The sequence below is a fragment of the Lissotriton vulgaris genome, chromosome 2_1 (genome assembly GCF_964263255.1).
Source record: "Lissotriton vulgaris chromosome 2_1, aLisVul1.2, whole genome shotgun sequence".
Lineage (NCBI taxonomy): Eukaryota > Metazoa > Chordata > Amphibia > Caudata > Salamandridae > Lissotriton > Lissotriton vulgaris.
In genome coordinates, this window is record NC_141687.1 from 394669730 (window position 1) to 394690170 (window position 20441).

General features: G+C 45.2%; 1 protein-coding gene across 1 annotated transcript in view; it reads right to left on the bottom strand.

The window, feature by feature from the left end:
* Nucleotides 1-20209, bottom strand: part of MPP4 (MAGUK p55 scaffold protein 4) — a 296409-nt gene extending 276200 nt beyond the window's left edge. Inside the window, exons 1-2 of the mRNA XM_086958555.1 lie at nt 20116-20209; nt 7431-7547 (exon numbers count right to left, since the gene is read on the bottom strand). Of these exons, the coding sequence (XP_086814681.1) occupies nt 7431-7512 (82 nt within the window). The 5' untranslated portion in view covers nt 7513-7547; nt 20116-20209. The remainder of the gene's footprint in view (nt 1-7430; nt 7548-20115) is intronic.
* Nucleotides 20210-20441: the final 232 nt, after the last annotated feature.

Sequence of the window (20441 nt, forward strand, 5' to 3'; positions counted from 1 at the left end):
GCTGGTAAATTTTTTTTTTTTTTAAACAATTTTATTGATTTTTGCTGAACAAACAAAAGAAAACATCCTTGAATACATCGAGAGCTCATATTGCAATATTTCGAATTTAAAGTCAACAGCAGGTATCGCAGTTCCACAATCACACATTTCAACCGCTTGTGTTATAACGCCTGAATTACCACCATTGAGACGTTTCCCTGGATTATCAATCCCCCTCTGAGTCAGTGTCACTATCTTCAGAGTCCGAGGGAGGATCTCAAATTTCACCCCTGTACGTGTTCCATGCACCCCACACTTTTTTCCACTTTTGGGGCTTCTTCTAGTACGGTATACTGCCCTCTCAGTCACCATGGCTGCATCCATATCCTTACTCCACTGTGATAGGGTCGGTACCTCAGCGGTCCCTCATTTCTGCGCTATATTTCTTTTTGCCACCATCATGCCCAGGGTAGCCCAACATACGTGTAAGGTCGTTAGGCTCCCACATGTTCAGAAGGCACCGTCTGGGCTCAGGTATCAGTGACACCCCCTCCACCTTGGAAATTGTCCTCATCACCTGCTTCCAGTATTCCATGAGCACAGGACAGTCCCACATGGTGTGAAAAAAGGTCCCTTCCTCTCCACAGCCTCCCAGGCAATAGGGATGTGCAATTTTTCCTATCTTATGTAGGGTGTGTCTGGTGTAATAAGAGCGGTGTAAAATACGTAGGCAGCTGGTATTTTTGACTCGTATGCGAGCTCAGGTGTCCCAGCTGAGACAGCTTGGGCCTCGCGTCAGTTGTGCGCTCTCATATTCGCTGACCCACTGCACGCATGCAAGTCCAGGGGGCCCAGCGGGGATTGCCTAGGCTTTACATCTCGGCACAGCACATCGAAGGCGCGGCCCGTGTCGCTGAGTGCAGGGCGTCACAAGTGATGGGGAGCTGGGAATGACATGTGTAAAAAAGCTAGAATGAGAACCAGATTTTAGAATTAAAACGATGTTGCTCGCATTGGGAAACCAAGTTTAGAGATAAAGGGAAAAAAAGAAAAAATACATATACTGATGTCATTAACTCAGGTAGATTTTTTTCCCTAAAGAAGCGCCCGTAAGAGTAGTCGTCCCAAGGTAGTGTGTACAGATAATAAAGCGTAGGACCTCTTTAATAATATTATCAAGTAAACATCGTCAATGGGAGTTCACACCGCACAGCCTTGTCACGGTGAAAGAGAACTAAGTGGGTTCTTCTGCGTACAATCAAACGTTGCACTTGGACCTTTCACGCTGAACTTTACTGCGACGCCGCGACTGAATTGTCCGGATCCAGGGACAACGTTTGATTGTTTGAAGAGGTTTTACGGTTTATTATCTGTACACACTACCTTGGGACGACTACTCCTACGGACTCCCAACCATTTGTCTGAGTTTGTCTACATATATAATTATGGCCATCGGATACACATAGGAGCCAATTAATTAAGGTGACAGTGGTCCTTAATTGCATTCGTTACTACGCTACTTACTGAGATACTACTCAACCAAGATTGGAGATAGTCACATTTTCTGCCCTGAGGAAGCTCCTTGTGAGGGAGAGAAACGCGTTGGCTGATTCTTGTATGATTGAAATGATGACTTTTTCTACCATTTTTAATGAATAAAGAAGGAATAATTTTGATACACACTCTGGACTCTTGGACTTTGTGATGGTGCGCCTCCACTATTCTTAAAAAGCTTTAAAAAAATCTTGCACCCTTACTTAATGTTTCTCTGAGAGTGACCCCCAAATTTGGAACTGCATTGTCCTTCGTTAAAAACTAACTATTACTACATCTTCTTTAATAAAGAACTTTAAGTCCTGTTTTTAAAAAAGACACCCTGAAGCAGCATGCAGTGACGGTGCTGACTTGTGTGGTCATCTCCACTTTGCTTTTGATGACTATTCCAAGGTTCCTTGCATGGGAGCTGGGTGTGTGTACGAGTTTGGCCAGCCACCAGCTGGAGTCCCATGGTGAGGTGATCTTGCCGAAGATCACTATTTCTGTCTTGTCAGCATTGATCTTGAGACAGTTGGCTTTCATTCAGTTAGCGACTTCAATCATGCAAGTGGTGAACTTGTTTCTTGTGTTCAGGGGTTTCTCCAAGACGGAGAATATGAGTTGCATGGCGTAGGAGAGGATGTTGAAATTGTGTGTGCCGAAGACTTGGCCAGAGGGATCATGTATGCACTGAAGAAGGTGCTGCTCATCGATGAATCTTGAAGCACAACGCAGATGAGTTTACAGGCTTCTGAGGAGAACAGTGCTAGGCTGACAACTTGTGTCCTATCTGTAAAGAAGCAGCAAATCCACCGTAGAGCAGGCCCTTGGATGCCAATCTCGTGCAGGTGCCTGATGAGAATGGGGTGCAAGACCAATGGTGTAGAGAAGCGCAAGAAAACGAGGACTACTATGTCTCTTCTGTCAAGGATCACACGGACATCATCTGTGCTGTTAAAGAGTGTTTTTTTCTGCACTGTGGTTGGACCTGAAACCAGACTGCATGGTGCTGAAGAACTGATGGCTGCTGAGGTGGTCAGTTAGGTGTTGGTTGTGTAGTGTAGTTCCTATATTCCCAATAGGCTCTGCGCATTGGAATAATATATACTATAGTTTAGACGTAGGACTGAGGTGGACTAGGTCTCTATCGAATATATTAGACTTAAATGTGAGTGCCAGCTAGCTCAGAGGTCACTAGAAACTTTCACAAAATTCACAAGAAGGGATTAGTTTCTGAAAACCGCATAAACATGACAACTTTGTTTCCCCAGTATAAGAAACGTATCTCTAGAGTTGCAGAAACAATAGACAACTATTTCACTAAGTCAACCGTGCATGCTTCGTTTCACCAGAGGTGCAGAGAAATAGAGAGACTGGCGTTTTCAATAAAAATTATTTATTGAACAGTCTTCTTTCTCAGGCAGAGAAAATGAACTGCTACAATCGTAATACTGGTTGCAAAGTACAATGCGTACAGTACGAAGAGTATTATAAAATAATACTGTAAAAGCATGGTATGGTTTCTAAGCCATATAAAATAACATAGAATACATACATTAATAAATAATGACTAAAAGTACTCAACTGGTGCTTCTAAAATACGCCTACCCCGGTGTACCTAACCTAGGTTTAGAACGAGGGAAGAAGTAAGTGAGGTGTAGCTTAAGTTTAGTATTCTTTTGCCAAGAATCTATTCCAAGAATTCTCTAAGGGTCTAATCAACTCCGTACCTTGGTTTAGAATGAAGGAGGGATTGTGTCTCTCTCTCAGGACTCGATTTCCCAGCAACCCGCAAGGGTCGCCTGGAAACACTGGAGCTGGATTTCTCGGCAGGAGAAAAGACAGCGTCTCTCTCAGTGCGTCAGCTGGAGGGTCGGCTTCCTTCGGCACTTGCTGTAGCAGGGCGTCGGGCAAGTAGATAGTCGAACTGCTCCAAACCACTGTGTGTTTGCCTGGGCAAATGTGGGCATATTTATACCTTGAAGGTGCAGAGTTTGACGTAAGGTCGGACATAATAACGTCATCAAAGACTCAGTTCTTTGAAAACTCCTTGAGTTCTTGGATAAATCAATATTCAAGCAAGGGGAAGTCCCTGACTGCTGAAGGCAGGTTTTTCCAAGAAATCGTTAAGGATTCACCGAACTAGTGGAAGTAGCCATGTCGTATTTGGGCTGCATAGGCTAAGTCTTAATATGGTTATGATTTCTATGCCTATATATGGGCATGAATCTGGAAAATTACACTAGGATCCTACATTCATACACAACAGTTGATTAGTTTCTCTAAGTCCTTTGTTGGGTATGGTGAGAGGAAGATGGGTCTGTAGCTGGGAAACCTGACTGGGTCAGTGGCTGGTTTCTTGAACAGGGAGAAGACAACTGCAAGTGTCCAGGAATATGGCTGATGGGTGTCAGTGCATTGCTGATTGGTAAGAGTCCTTTGGTGAAGGCATTGTGGGGGTAAGTATCAAATGGGGGGGGGGGGGCCAAAGTGGATGGTCTTCATGGTAGCAGCGATTTCAACAGTGTTGATGGCGGGCCACAAAGACAGGAGTTTTTTTCTTGGCCCAGATGAGAAGTTGAGCTGCAATGGTGATGGATCCTGGTTAAGGGTCGAAGTTGCTGTATATGGAAGTGATTTTGTTACAGAAGGATTCCAAGAATGTGTTGCATAGGTCTTGTGAGGTGGTGATGTTTCAGGAGGTGGCAGGATGCACTGTGATACCTTTGATGATGCTGGAGCTGTCCTTGCTGCTGTTAGTGCAGGCACTGATGTGATATGCAAGAGCTGTATGCTTGGTGTTCTGTATCTGCTGGTGCTAGCATCTTAGGCAAATTTGAAGATGTATTTATCTGTGGTGTCTTGACTTCTTGTTCTCCATTTGTGCTCCAGTTACTGCAATGGCTTTGCGTCAGCCTGAGTTCCTCTGTGTATCAACTGGTCGGGTGCTTGCCATTGGGGGGCACTTGAGGGAAGCAAGGCTGTTGGTGCATGCAGTTTTCAATCTGTTGAAGTTCTTAATGGTTTTTAGTAAGTTGCTGGTGTGCTTGGGTCAATGCCCGGTGAAGGCAGAAGCCCACTCTTCTTCTGTGATTCTTTTTCAGCTATGGTGAGCAGTTCTGGTAGTGGTAGGTAGGTGGGTGTGTTGAAACTGATGAGTTTAACAAAAATCACAGGGGATTGATTCTGTTAAGGAAATCAGAGGCTGGAATCAAAGTGAATATGATAAAAGTGAACAATGCCTCTGACACCATAGATCTCACAAATTATTTTAAGTCAATGTCCTATTTATTGACAATGAACGCTTAAATACTTTAAGCACCTTAATTTACACATTTTTTCAAATAGGTACACATTGGGTGTAAACATTTCATTTTGAGTATCTCCTTATATCATGTAGCACATTCGATATATATTTACAACAACTAATAACTTGCTGACTTAAAGAATAAATCAACGTGAAAAAAATAACCAACACATAGTGATTGAAAAAAATGGATACAAATATCGACAATACACAGTGATACAATTAATAGCAAGGTCCTACTGTCGGTTTGACTGAAAAATTACGTGGGTGTCCTAGGGGTATGTTAACAGTTTTACCCTCAAGGGAATATTGAGTTGTCCTGCGTATAGCCAGGGAAAGGTACTTATTTAATGGGTGATTATATGCCTTGTTGTGAGATACATCTCTCACGATAAGTCCAAATTATTTTAACTGGATCATAGGGCATTAGTTTCTCCTGGCTCTAAGGTTGAGCCTACGCATTTCGACCTATAGGATTCTTGACAGGAAGAATTATTTAATCAGGTCTTCATCAGGGCTCGCTGTAGGTGCTGTGGGACATCGTATTACACCCAATCTCAGCGGAGGCGATTCAGCATGTCTGGTTGTACATGTAAAGTACAGGGGACGCTGGGGTGGGTCCCAAGGTAGCCGGGTTGAAACGTGGGCCAGCAGTCTTGAATTACTGCTAGTGCTGTCGCTGCTCGCTGCTCGGTTTCTCAATTCTCTTCGTCACAGCGTAGTCATCGCGGAACAGACGGTCCGCGGAATCCACGGGCAGAGGAGCTTTGCAGTCTTGGATTTCAGCTTGTCTCTTCGGAGCGTGGCGCTTCTCTGCCGACTCTCGCTGTTGTACAACTGATGAGGGCATGGTCTGTTCAGGTCTTGGTGGCAGGCTTGTCGACTGTGATGTTGCTGATTGAGAAGAAAATCGGGTCCAACATGTGTCCAGCAGTGTAGGTCAGTTTGGTTAACTTGATCGGTAAGGCCAAGGTTTCAAAATATTTCTAGAATGCCCCTCGAATTTGGGTTGGTGTAGTCTTTTAAGTGAAAGCTAAGAGAGGAGGATGAAGGTGCTGGCATTGATGAGGAGGGGTTTGACGAAGTCCATGATGTCGCCGTCGAAATTGGTGCGGCGTCCTTGTGGTCTGTGTATAAGGGTTGCCGCCAGGGAGAAGTTGGCTGTGATGTTTATCTTGAAAGTGAGAAATTCCATGTAGCTTGTGAGGGTGTACTTCTAGGGGGGTGTAGCTGGTGGTATCTTTGAATGTGATGGTGTCTCCACCTTCAGCTTTGTACTGATGGTCTTCCTGGAGATCTTGTAGCCAGTGGGGATGAAATGAAATGAAATGAAATGAAATTGGATTTCTTAAGCGCATGGCTGCCCAAGAGCGTCCCAGCGCTGATACACACAGCTAGCTTCCAAGTTCCTCAGACAGCGGACTCATATTCCTCGTGGAAAAAGGAATGTCTTTAAAGATTTCCGAAACCTCTGGAGACAGGGTTCCAGAGGGAGAGCTGCAGGAAGATCATTCCAGATCTTGGCTACGTTCACAGAGAACCTCCTGCCTCCTGAGCGAGCTCTGTAGCGATGCATGATGGTGGTTTTAGCCTTGTTTCTGTGAGGAAGAACATGTCCGGAGTGTGATCGCGCAGTAGGTTCCAAATTTCAGTGGCATGTTTGGTAAGCGAGGGGTGTGAAGGAACAAGCATGCAAGTGCGTCATGTTGTGTGGAGGTGTTTACGCTGTGTGAGCACAAGCGGCTGGCAGATTTGTGTGAGTGTTAGCGAGTGGGGTTCTCTTGGTGCAAGAGTGGTGGGTGTAGGTTGTGGAAAGTACATGAGAATTTGAAGGACGTGCATGTTAATGCTCCTTCCTTGTTTTGTGGTGCCAGGGTCCAGGGACAGACAAGCTTGCATTTGGTGAGACAGCAGCGCCATTAACTAGATCCTGGGAGGGAGGAGGAGCTCAGGGTGCTGTAGGAGGGAAATCAGTGTTGCCACTACCTATGCAGATGGTTGATGGAAAATCCAGTGATAGACTTACATTATGATTAGTAAGCACTTTCACTTCTGAGTGAAGGAACCAATACATTGTACATACGCCTACCCTATATCCCCCACCACGCTGAAGCTTCCTAACTGAACTAGATAGATTTTCTCTTCTTGAGAACAACCCCTGTCCCCAAGAAGTTATATTGCACCTGCTTACCCTATATAATACATCAAGTAGATAAATATTTACATCTCAAGAGGACACTGACTCATTACAGATTTAAGTATTTATCTCACATATACATTTTACACAAACAAATTTTTTTTTGCTTAGCTTGTGCATTGAGCGGTGCTTTTTATGCTTTAGTCAGGACTCAAAATGCAAGCCAGCCCCACTGGCTTTGTCAATACTAGTTTAAAACTATAATTCACTAATACCATTCCTCACATTAACTGCAGCGCTCTACTGTAGCCACATTGGCTTTATTGACTGCCGTACAAAAACACACTGAACAACCACAATTACATGGTTTGAAAAAGGGGAGTTTGATTTATACTGTTGTGTCTCTTAATCTCAGCAATGGCTCTATCAAAGATTCCACCACTCATCAAGTGTGCGCCAGCTGGCACCTACCGTTGTCCAGGGAGTGCTGGGCAGCAGGCTCCATGATCTCCACCTTGCCAACCGATCTGCCTTCTCCCTCCAGGCCAACCATTCATGCCCACGCTGCTTTGGGAAACAGACTGAGATCTGAAGAAAATAATTTAGCCAAGAAAATCAACGTTAAGTGTAAATGGCTATGTCTGCTTTTTCTAGTGCGGCAGACGGAAGCAGGCTGCCTCTTATAGTTTCATTCTAATTTCACACACTGTCTCTTTAAACACCGACTTTGTCCTGATTAATGGACAACAAATGGAGAATAAGGCAGGCTCAATTGTTTAACAAAACTTAAGAACATATTAAGGTAGTGGTTCCCAACCTTTTTAGAACCACGATCCACTTTTTCAAACAACACATTTTCTGCGACCCACCTACCATTAGTGGCCATGAGATGAGGCGATTTTTTAATGTAACTAAAGCATAGTGTGATAGAACATTGTCATCTACAGACAGCACTTTTTCCATTGAAATGGCCACTCAATTTGCACAGACATACAGTTTAACTGATAAAACTATATAGCATACAATTGATAATGCGTTGAAGTCGGGTTACTGTGAAAATGTATTGTTTGTGCATCACCAAGTAAGGGCCTTGATTGGTTTCGATCATATTAAAATCTCTGCTTCTTGCACACTTCAGAATTACAAAAAAAAGTGTTTAATTTTTGCTTTTCCAATTGCTGGATGCAAACACTTCATTTACAGGTATTTACATTTTGTTGTGTTTTACAAAAAACAACATCCTACATTGTCACATAATTCACTTTAAAAACTCTTCTCATTTTGCAGTGAGATAAAGAAAAGTAAACACCAATCCTCATGGTAAAATAATAAAGCAGGCCGACAAATGACTTTTTGAAACACCAAGTGTGACAAGTTCAACACAGAATTTAACAAGCATTTACAATGCAACGGTTTCGCCTTTGGAAAAGTTAGAGCTATTGGCATTGTAAATGACAAAATTTGTTTTTATGTGTTGGTTTTGAAAACAGATAAAGAAATGGCATTGTCATTTACATTGGCAATAGCTCAAACTTGCGTAAATGCAATGGCTTGTAAAACTGGAGTTGCATATACACTTACAGACTCAAAATTGATAAAACAATGCCACATATTTGCACAACATAATCATGTTATAGGGTTTACAATTGAAAAGACTTGGAGCATTGGGCAGACCGTTTTAAGAATGGTTAAAATATCTTCTGAAACAGAATCCTACTTGGTGTCCAGCTCTGTCTTTGGTCTCAGGCTGTAAGGCTGCCCTGGTTGTTTGATTTTGCCCACGTCGTTCCCATTAAATGGCTGTACCATCACCTTTCTCCGAAGAAGACCCTTCTGTTCGTCCCGATAAGCCTCTCTCTTAAAGCTGGAGGGCATTACTGACCAGCAGATGCCTGTGTCCCCCGGCACAAATCATACAGGGGAGATGATGTGGCGTAACAGCCAGAGCTGCCTAAACTCCGGGTTCCTGGCCAGTCCTAGCCCGACATTTTCACGTAGTGCCCCCGCACTCCCAAAGCTGCTGCCTTACCCCCCCTACTACCTTGAGATTTAAATCTGTGATTTGCTGCTTGCAGATAGATTTGTGCAGCACGTGCATTGTTCCACTCAGCTTCATAACCCACGAATTTACGTGTACATCTCCAGGTAAGCTGTTTCCTTCCAGCAAGGATTTCCTAGGCTTGGTGAATTTGTATGCTCAACTGAAGCCAGAATCCGAGGCTAGCCCAAGGGCAAGCAGAGTGCCCTGAATTAGTGGCGTGCCAGCCAGCACCCAGGAGAGTGCCCTCCAGCTCCTGGCCGAGGCGCCAACAATCTCCCCCGGACCAAAGAACGACAGGAAAAACGGGCCCGACCCCCGAGGCCACCACCCCAACCCCACAGCATTCCCCTGCAGCAGGTAGAAATATTTCACAGGTCACGGGACACTCCGTGGGAAAGGTCAGCTCTTAATTTGAATAATGTATTCATCTCGGAGGGCCTCTTGGCTTTCTATCAATCGGAATGATTTCAAAAAGGCCTTTGGCAGAAACAGAGGGGGGAGGTGAGGGGGGGGCGATACAGAGGAGGGAATTCCGAATGAGAGGGCAAAGCTGAAGACCAAGCACATTAGGGATACAAGTGTAGTGTCTCACGCACAAGAAATAGCACTGATAGAAAAGAGGGGCTACTGGAGACCGCTTAAAGTGCTCGGAGCGGGCAGTGGAAGGGCACGCAAGGGAAGGACAGACTAGACAGGCCTACACAGACACAGCTGCTCGGATGCTGGGGAAACCTTCCTCCTGCTAAGAGGAATTCTCTCTCACCGGCGCTGACCATTGAAAAAATAGCCTCCTTTTACCTAAAAATAAATTGAAATATCCTTTGCTTCTGCATCACGCTGCATGTAACTCTGGATCATGCAGGGTTGTGCAAGCCAGTTTTTCCAGCAGAGACGCATATTTCATTTGCATACTGTAGCCATCTGAGCACGCAGTCTGAATAATTAAACACATGTAAGCATTTCCGGGATCAGATACCGAGCTTTTGAAACCTACCTAAATGTTTGCACCGTAAATGCTCGCACTGTGTGCCTTTGATCACTTCTTATTGTAATGCAAAAGTAAATTTAGAATCTTATTTTAGACAAGGAAAGGCACGGACAGCGGGGGGGGGGCGGGAAAGGCACGGACAGCGGGAGAGGGGGGGGGAAAGGCATGGACAGCGGGAGGGGGGGCCAAAGGCACGGACAGCGGGAGGGGGGGGCCAAAGGCACGGACAGCGGGAGGGGGGGCGAGAAAGGAACGGACAGCGGGAGGGGGGCGGGAAAGGCACGGACAGCGGGAGGGGGGCGGGAAAGGCGCGGACAGCGGGAGGGGGGCGGGAACGGCAAACGGCAAGAAAGGCAAAGCAGAAGGCAAGAAAAAGCACTCACCTGGACTTCTTCCGGCGGCGGTCGGCCTGCAATGACCAAAACAAACCTTCCCCCCAAAAAAAATAGGAACCGCCCACCACCGCAATGACGTTACCAAAGGGGCTGAATGCCTAAAAATCGCCGGAACGCCCCCGAATCTGCTCCGGCATTGACGGACAGATCTGTCTTCCAATGGCTAGCCTCCATTTATGGAGCTAGCCAATGGAAGACAGAGGCGGGAGAAAGCTCCATACTTTTAAACAAAAGTTTTCGCCTGCGCGATACTGCTTGCGCAGTAAACGCCAGGCGAAACCTAAAAAATTGTCATTTACAAGACCAATAGCTCAAACTTTCCTAATGCGAGACCTATTGCATTGCAAATGCTTGTTTGGTGCGTCTGTTAACTACAGTTGCCTCTTGACATGACCTATGCATGTGCAGTGCCTCTCGGCTGTTGTTGCATCTTGATGCATACGTTGCTCATGCTTAATGGCGTCTGCGTGTCTAAGCAGCATTGCTTGATTTGCTTTTTGGCTGAGCGGTACAGCTTTCTCATTTTTAGGTCTCGCCTGTCGATGCGCATGCGCATCGAGCAAGCGAGACTATGGGGGCTTATCCACTCTTTATCCAACTTGCAAGGAATCGTGGCGATTCTTTGCAGTGCCCGTGACTTTTAAGCTCAATGCGCATGCGCATTGAGCTTAAAAGCGCGTGCACATCAGTACCCTCAGCCGCACTCCAGGCCCCCGCTCCGCCCCCTCCCCTGCCCGCCGTGTCGCATTTCTCCTCCCCCCTCCCCTTATCTGCCTTCCCTCCGTCTGTTCCCTCTCCCCGCTACCCTACTAAAGCCATGTACCTACAATGAGACTAGCACGCAGAGGACCTTATTCGTAAGAAGTCAAATGAAGCCGCCATGTTTGAATGTAGCTTTCAGTCATGTAAATGGCACATCAACTGATCATATTCGTATACTGCAAGATTCCACACCGCTTTTTATGTAATAAATCTGTTTTTATTACCTGTTTCCATCATTTAGTATAATATTTTAAATATTTCGGCCGATATTTGTGTTTTATAATTTTGTATGTAACAGCATAAAAACCACGATCTTTATGCCCTTAAAGCGTTTCCACTTGGATGTTGGTAGTTTTTCAAACGTAGCATTTCTACTTGCCGTATAACATTTGATAACACATATTGAAAGAGTCCTTTACGTGTGCGACGGTCGGTATGTGCTCTCTAAGTCAAGGAAATGTACGGTATACAAGATTCGCCCGTTAGGGTGAACAGAGGGACAGGCCAGTAGTTTAATACCACATATATACAACGCCTTATTGTAAAAATTATTCTGCTAGAGTTCTGTGATTAGTTTAATATATGAAAGCAACGACTCTGTTCGTTCAAAGTATGTATTTTTTCTTTTTCTAATCTTGTATGTACAGAATCATCTTTTTTTTTTAAATACCAAAAATAAATCTACATTTAATGTATTAGACAAAAATTACCTTGCTTTGTTTAACTTATTTCTGAGTGTATCGCTTTTTTAAAATAGCGAAACACGTAAACATTTCAATATGGCCATTATGTTCAGCTTCTTCCGCCATACTACAGTAGCGTATCCGTTTTTTTCGAGTGACGGACATTCAGTTAGTTTACTTCCCATTGCCGTCTCTTATTGACTACGCAGTTACAGTCTGGATGACGTAACCACGTCACAGATACGAACGGCTTGCCGGGCGCTGTAGTCCTTAACTATGCTGCCTGTAGCCCCACCCCGCTTCTTTGCTCTAGTCTCCCTCAACCCCTCACCCTCACCCTCACTCACCCTCACTCACCCTCACTCACCCTCACTCACCCTCAACCCCTCACTCACCCTCACTCACCCTCAACCCCTCAGCCTCACCCTCACTCTCACTCACCCTCACTCACCCTCAACCCCTCAGCCTCACCCTCACTCACCCTCACCCTCACTCACCCTCAACCCTCACCCTCACTCACCCTCACTCACCCTCAACCCCTCACCCTCACTCACCCTCACTCACCCTCAACCCCTCACCCTCACTCACCCTCAACCCCTCACCCTCACTCACCCTCAAACCCTCACCTTCGACCCCTCCCCCTCAACCCCTCACCCTCACTCACCCTCACTCACCCTCACTCACCCTCAACCCCTCACCCTCACTCACCCTCACTCACCCTCAACCCCTCACCCTCAACCCCTCACCCTCACCCTCACTCACCCTCACAACACATATTGTGTTACAATAGGTGTCACATTTGCGAAAGATAAAAATATTGGCATTGTAAATAACAAAGCTATTAATTCGCTATTTCCAAAAGAAGCACATAAATAACAAATGTCTCCTTTACAATACCAATAGCTCAAACTTTCCTAATGCGAGACCTATTGCATTGCTGTGCTTCTCTCCCCTGCTGCACTCTCCTGCTCTCTAGAGATGTGGCCTAACGACCAGAGCTGCCATCTAAGTTACGTAAATACAAAACATGTAGCATTCCAAATGCTATAGGTGTCACATTCGCGAAAGTTATAACTATTGGCATTGTAAATGACAAAGCCATCAATTTAGCAATTTTAAAAACCAACAAATAAATAAAATATGTCATTTACGAGACCAATAACTCCAACTCTTCTAATGCGAGACCTATTGCATTTCCAATGCTTGTTTAAACTTTTTTTTGCCGAAGCTAAACAGCAAGAGCGAAGGCAATATGTTTGCTTTGGCAAAGACAGAATGTGCCAGAACTTGTGGGGTTTACCGCAAGGGTGAAAAAGGGACTGAAATGAGTAACAAGCATTTGCAATGCAATGGTCTCGGCATTATTAAAGGTAGAGCTATTGGCATTGCTCATGACATAATTTTTTTTTAAAATCCTAAATAAATAGCATTGTCATTTACATTGCCAATAGCTTAATCGTTTGCATATGCGAGACCTATTGCATTAGCACCCACACACAGGGGGCAGGAGAGCAAGCACAACGAACGAGGGGGCAGGGTAGCAATGACCACGAAGGGTTAGGGGAGCAGGCACAGCGAGGGGGCAGTGGCAGGAGAGCAAGCCCAAGCAACGAGGGGCAGGAGAGCAAGCACAAGCAACCAGGGGGCAGGAGCAGGAGAGCAAGCACAAGCAACCAGGGGGTAGGGGCAGGAGAGCAAGCACAAGCAACCAGGGGGCAGGAGAGCAAGCACAGCCAGGGGGCAGAAGAGCAAGCACAACCAGGGGGCAGGAGAGCAAGCACAACCAGGGGGCAAGAGAGCAAGCACAGCCGGGTGTTTGGGGGTCCGGGGCTCTTCCGGCACATCTCCTGAGATGGCGATACCCCAACAAATGCGACCATGCCACAGTTGGTGAGATGGCGGGGCAGGTATATGCTGACAGGGTTCAGTTTTCATCACTGAGAATGAATCCAAAACTCACCCAGCTCTATAACCTAAACCATGTGTAAAGCACATACCAGTTGTTTAATTGGCACTTTAAGTATGCATCATTAATCGACTAATTTCCTAAATCGGAAAAGGGTGATACACTGAGTCAGCCAGGCCGTGTTTTTCACGTTACACGCAGTTCTAGGCAGCAAGGACCCAACCCACTGAGCTATCTTCGCCCCAGTGCAGACAGCTGAGATCCAGTGTAACTTAGAGCGCTCGAAGGCCGAGGGGTCTTTGTCAAGTCCACTGAGTTATACCCTTGCCTCTCTCCCAACCTGTTTTAATTTTACCATGTAACCATTAACCTGCTATCCCCGGGGAACTGACAGCAAGATAAACCGCGCATGCGCAAGTTCGGTCTGCGGGTCGCTCATTTAATATCCAATTAAGAGAGCTGGGATTTCTCCATTCTAATACTCCGTGTCACGCTCAACCATCTTTCCTAAACTTTTGACCCGATTTACAGTCTTTTTTGGCACACAAGTGGAACACACGTGCAATAAAAGCTTTTTTGCAAGCATTGATTCCACCTCGTTGCTCACAGAATGAGCACTGGTGGAATATTATGTATTTAAGGTGCGGTAACTTGTATGGCGGAGGAAATGCAGTGCTCGCATGTTTAGCGTTAAAAGTAGGATCAAGGGCTGTTTGGTGGGGCACCCTGCATAAGTAAATGAAAAACCCTGCTCGTGCCAGATATGTTTCCGAAGCAGGGTGAACATGCTTACACTTTGTAGTTTATGGATATTTACTTGCCTCGTGCATTAAGTCCCCAACCCTGGAAACACACAGATTTGCTCCTGTACTTTTCCATGAATCACCCCCATATTTAATGGGAGCAGGGACGCGGGTTCTCAGAAAATAAATATATAACCATGGAGAAAAAAATAAGAATTTACCAGTATTCATTACCATTTTTTGGGGCAGTATTATGTAGCACAAACTCGACCCGAATGTATTGGAGCTCTTTGCATGAGCACCAGTTACATTACACCAGACACAATCATTTTGGGGTGATTTGCCAAGAATCACAGGATGTTGAGCAGACGCCGAGACTCGAGCCTGGTTCCCCAGCTCCAGAGTTGGCAGTTATTAATGAATGACAAGCTGTTCCCCAAAACCTGCTACACTGGGCCAACTGTTGTGTAAGCCTGCTCCCTCACTGTCTGCTTATTCACAGGTAGTGACCAGGAGCCAGTAAACCCAGGGGACTCACTGCTTCTCCATTTTACCAGTTGGTCAAATTTCCTCACCCCCTGTATCTTGGCTACCAAGCCTGACGACACGACCCATGTATTAAAAAATAAAAAGGGCTGTCACCCAGTAATTAGCTGCAGAAAGATAAAACTCGAATACTGTAGGTACCGAGTGCAATCTGATCACAGCTTTCAATGTGAAAACGGCTGGACCGGTCTTTCATCCTCTCGATGTCGATAAAAGGAGAACAAACGTGACGTCAAGAACGATACCGAAAGTGTTAAAGTGCAACTCTAAACGGAGGTGTGAACTGCTCAAGGAGCGGGTGATAGCCTTCACATATGCAGCCCAAGTCCTGCTATAAGCAGTGGAGGGTCCTTGGGACAGGACAGTCTGATCACTCGGACATTATTTGTTTTTCTGCTTGTTTAAGATGCCCAGAAGCTGTTTTTCGTCAGCAGGGGATGGTGGCTCATCAAAGGCAGCAGCCGTACCATCAGGGCTTTGGAGGGCAACCTGGCCCAGGGGGTGGGTCATTTGGCTCCTCGAAGTCAGCAGACTAATTACTGAACACTTCAAAGAAACGACTAGCAGTCCATCCCTGTTTCCCCCCCAAAAAAGCGATTTGGGTAATCTCAGCCAGCAGCCGAGCTCAGATGCAACCACTTTTACTAACACTAGATAAAAACAAGAAAATGTGAGTTGCAAAGCCACGGGCAGAATGAATTCCTATGTCAACTTTCTGAATGTCTCCAAGATATTTTTAGCAAACCAGACAGCTGTATTGTCTGGTAGCCTGCGACCTAAAAACAACACGCAACTAGGAAAACATGTGAGGTGGGAATAATCTTTAAATGTCTACTGACTTTCACTAAATAGAAGAAACAGGACAAAACCCAAAAAAGTGCGGTGCAAAAAAAACAACAAAAAAAACATACCGATTACAAAACTCGAATTTGTTCTTACGACCCGACCGTCACATGTAGTCACTCATTTTTTTTTAAGAGCTTCCAATCTTTTTCCTGGTTGCCACCAATACATAACAAAAGGTATGCTGTCAACAGAAACCAAGGTGGCCAGCTATTCTGGTTATTCGAGCTCGCATCAAACACGGAATTACTGTTACCACAGTATCAACATCTAAAGCAGTCAAAATAAACACTTCATTCAAATAAGTGCTCAGCGCATGAATGCCACACTTTGGTATGGGCTGCTCTTTTTACAATAGTGTACTTTAATACACTTTGATATTATTTCAGCTTTGGCGCTTATCCTGCTGACAGCCGAAAGGGTTACATCTCCGCCTCTGAGCAGAAGGAAGGGCATCGAGTCTCCACAAAGGTAAGTTAACAACCTGCTCGCCCAGCAGATCTTGGAAGCAGAGGCGTCAATAGCACTCCCCTACACTCCTTCGAGGGTCTCCTCCGGGCAGGGCGAATTTTAAAAGGAGAGAGGATAATCACGCAATGAATGCCGATCTTTAAAGCCACTTTAACTAGGACAGTGTTCAAGTGAGCCTCTCTCCGATGGTGCAAACAAAAAAAAGAACAGTGAAACTACGCCAGTCTTCAGGAATCATCGGTAAGTATGGCGGTTTTTAACTATGTGGGAATGGTAAGGAGTAAACAAGAAAGGAAAAAATGGCGGGAGAAATAGAAGTGAACAGTGGCGTTCAATCGATGTCCCTCTTGTGCACGAGGTTGTAAATTTTTACATTCAAGTGACAACCGAAGCAGTGCTGGGTTTCCGCCCGGGTTTAGGAGTTGGTTAATGTCACTCTAATCGAATAAAAATAGTCCCAGGCACGTTTTAAGTGTAACCAACGGCAAGATGTCCAACTTAATAGAAAGGGGTTGGTTATTTCATACATGCTTGTACTCCGATACTCCACACAAAGAAGTAATATATACGATATGTTAACAATCGAATACGGGGCAGCGGGTTACACAGTAGTATCTTGCAAACAACCCGACAATGACTAATTTAATATAGAAGAGGACACAATCTGTAATTTAAATGCTAATACGAGCCAGGCACCTTCCATTGTGTGTGCCAGTCAACACGTTCACTTGTCGGTTTTGTTCTATTTATTGCACTACTGCTATACACACAGGAAGTGAAAAAAATTCACACAAACAGAGGAACACAGAAAATAAACAAGTCAGGTCCCGGGCCGGCCAGCCAATCACAGCGCGGCCCGGGGAATGACGTCACAGGGGTGTCCCGGGCCGGCAGCCAATGACAGCGCGGCCCAGGACAAAGGGGCAAGACTTAAAAAAAGCCAGAGAAACGCCCCCGAATCGCGTTTTCACAGGAAAGCGTGATTGACAGCCTCTGTCTCCCAATGGCTAGCGTCCATTTATGGAGCTAGCCAATGGGAAACAGAGGCGGTCCGAACATCCATACTGTTGACAAAAGTTTTCGATCTGGGAGGGGCACTGCGTGCCCTCTCCAGGTCGAAACCTAAAAAGCCTCGTTAATTATTGCTTTGACTTTCAGGAGCCCGACCCATAGTTTGGGAAACACTGTATTAAGGGTTAAAGTTTAATTCCATGATTTGTTTACTGCTCCTTCAGCATTCCATTGTTTTAGACACTATGGAATTAACTACTTACATATACTGCCTGCAATCATACCAAGAACATACATACATATACATACATGCAAAGTACCAGGGTTATTTTTACAGCCTAGGGGTGGTCATAACTTGAGTGATTCAGCATAGTATAATGACAAGGAATTACCGAAAAATTCCAAATGATTATACATAACTACACAATAAGTGTAATTCTGCAATTAGTGCTATTTCTTAGCACAATAATGACCCCTTGCATCGAAAATGGGTGCGAGAATGTATTTTTATGCTAAGAAATTTCCTGAATGCATCAGAACACGAACAGCGCTATATGTGCTCCTGGGGTAGGATTTTCCCCCAACTTACTTCAGGCATTTTTCATTATTTTCTTAGCGCAAATTGTGCCTGTGCGTTCAATATGGACGCAAGCATGCATTTTGTGCTAAAAAATAGAGCTAAATGCAACAAAGAATTAATAGCGAGCAGCCGCTCGTGCTCACTAAATGTGCTCTTGCAGGAGGATTTGTTTCCCTAAAATTACTTTTAACTTTGCGAGCGAGAGTAATCACGTTATCATTGTAAATTCATATTATCAGTAATTCAAAGAGTAACGCGGAATTACCAAAATTTACTCTGATTACTCTGGTGTAATTGAAATTCCACCTGTTCCTAACACGGCCCTCATCTGCCTATAGGCTCAGTGGAGCAGTCTAATGTTGTGCCCTGGACTTTAGCTTTCCGGAGAAGGCTTCTCCCTTGGAGCCCAGAGCACTCCAGGAAGTAAGGACACGTCTTCCTGGCACCTCCAAGTTCTCTTTTCCTCCAAATCTCGCTTGAGGCCTGGAAGCTCCCCCGGCATCCTCTTACGGTCTTCCTCATAGGACCACACTGGAGGCGAGTTTTTTGGGAGAGTGTGTATTACAAGCTCCAATAGAACATAACAGACATTCTTTCCTGTGGTACAACCACGCTTCTCGACGTTACTTTTCTTCATATTTCTGTCCCATGCTCCTGCAACAGACCTTTTGCCTCGTACTTGACGTCATTACATTTCTGAATTCGGTTGTCCAATGCTTTTGAAACTGGCCTTTTTGTCTTGTACATCACGCCATTACATTTCAAGCTAATATTGCCAACCTTCTATTGATCCTGGCCTTATGACGTTTAAATGACGTCATTACATGTCTTGATAATGGTGTCCCTTGCCTCTGGTGCTGGCCTTTTACCTAATAAATGACGTAATTACCTGTCGTGATACTTCTGTCTGATGCTTCCGGGGCTGGCCTTTTGCCTTGTAAATGGCGTAATTACCTTTGAAACAACGGTTGCCTCCCTGATATTGATACTGTTCTGATTGTCTTTTAAATTACGTCATTGTCTTTCTTGACGCTGTTGCCCCATGCTTCTGGTGCTGGCATGTTGCCTTGTTGCTGACGTCATTAGTTAGACCCATCACTCTCGCCCCACTACCTCTGCCCTCCTTTTGGTTTGGAAATGACGTAATTACCTTTGTAGATACCATCGTTTCCCTGCCTCTGGGGGCGGCCTTTTGTCTCGTAAGCGACATTATATTTGAGCTGGGTAACAAGTTTCATTCAGAGGAAATCTATGGACCCTTTTCCGGAAGCGCCTCGTGAAATTTTTATATTTGCAGCAGAAAACATTTCGAATACAAATGTGCAAGAGGGCGGGTGCGATGGTTACTCAGACCCCTTTGATTGAATGTGCTATGAATTAAAAAATGGCAATGGATGGAAATAGCCAGGCGAGACAGCTCACTACACTTCTAAATAAAAACACTTGCAACAAACAACGCCACAGGGACATGGCAATGTCATCATCTTTCTGACATAGAAACACATTAACATATCTTCAGATATAGTATGTGAGGTTTTTATGTGGGGTGCTTTCAGGTACGACAAATGTTTCAGTAAACCCAAAATGTCACGAGCACATATGTCAAATAAAAAAACGAGAGGTTCAACATATGTCGCCACATAATAACGTTCGCAGTTAACTGCCTCGTCATTAATGCATCAAAATCTACAAATGCATATTGCAGCACAAAAAGCGTTGAGACTGCAGGAAAATGTCCCCTCTGTTCCTCCATAGCCCCTGCCCAACATTTGACATGGCCCTGATCACTTTGCTGAGCAGGTGATTTTCTGTCCCTTCTGACGTGTATGCAAGTTATTTTCTGCCATGTCTATAAATTGCTCCGGATCCAACCTCGACACAGAGGTTCCAGGCCATCCTTTTTTATTTTTTTGCTAATAAATCCCCATAGGTTCGTTTCACTTTTAAGGACTGCTGTGACAGGGTGAAGGGCTGTCCATGTTTTACATTCTAGGGGTTCAGCTTTAGAAGGTTAGCGCAGCCTCAGCTCACACAGTAAGTCCTGCGCGCTGCCATCTGTTACGAAATGCTATTAGGATTCATTAGTGACCTTAACTGGTTTATGGGGACTAAACGAGTCTAAAATTCGCCACTACCTAAGTTCTATTCAATTGAGATCGGCATTTGCACCCCACGTGGACCCCTTACCTGGGTCTGCCGCCGCTCCTGCCAGGTCCAGGGGCTCCGGGTACACCATGGCGGTTCTGTGGATGTCAGGTGCCCAAGTGACCTCGGAACCTGCCTAAGCAGTATACACCCTCGGCCTGCTAATCCGCAAAGACCCGCCGCACAAGCCACTTACCCTCCCGGGCCGAGGCACACAAGCTGCTTAACCCCTTCTCACTTGAAAAGGCCACTGGAGCCCTGCGCGCGCAGTGCGTCGGTGCCATTTCTGCGAATCCCAGAGGCACACTGGCCTTTAGGAGAGGGATTAGGACCCTGAGAAAGTCCAGTGGTTTTCTCACAAATGGGTA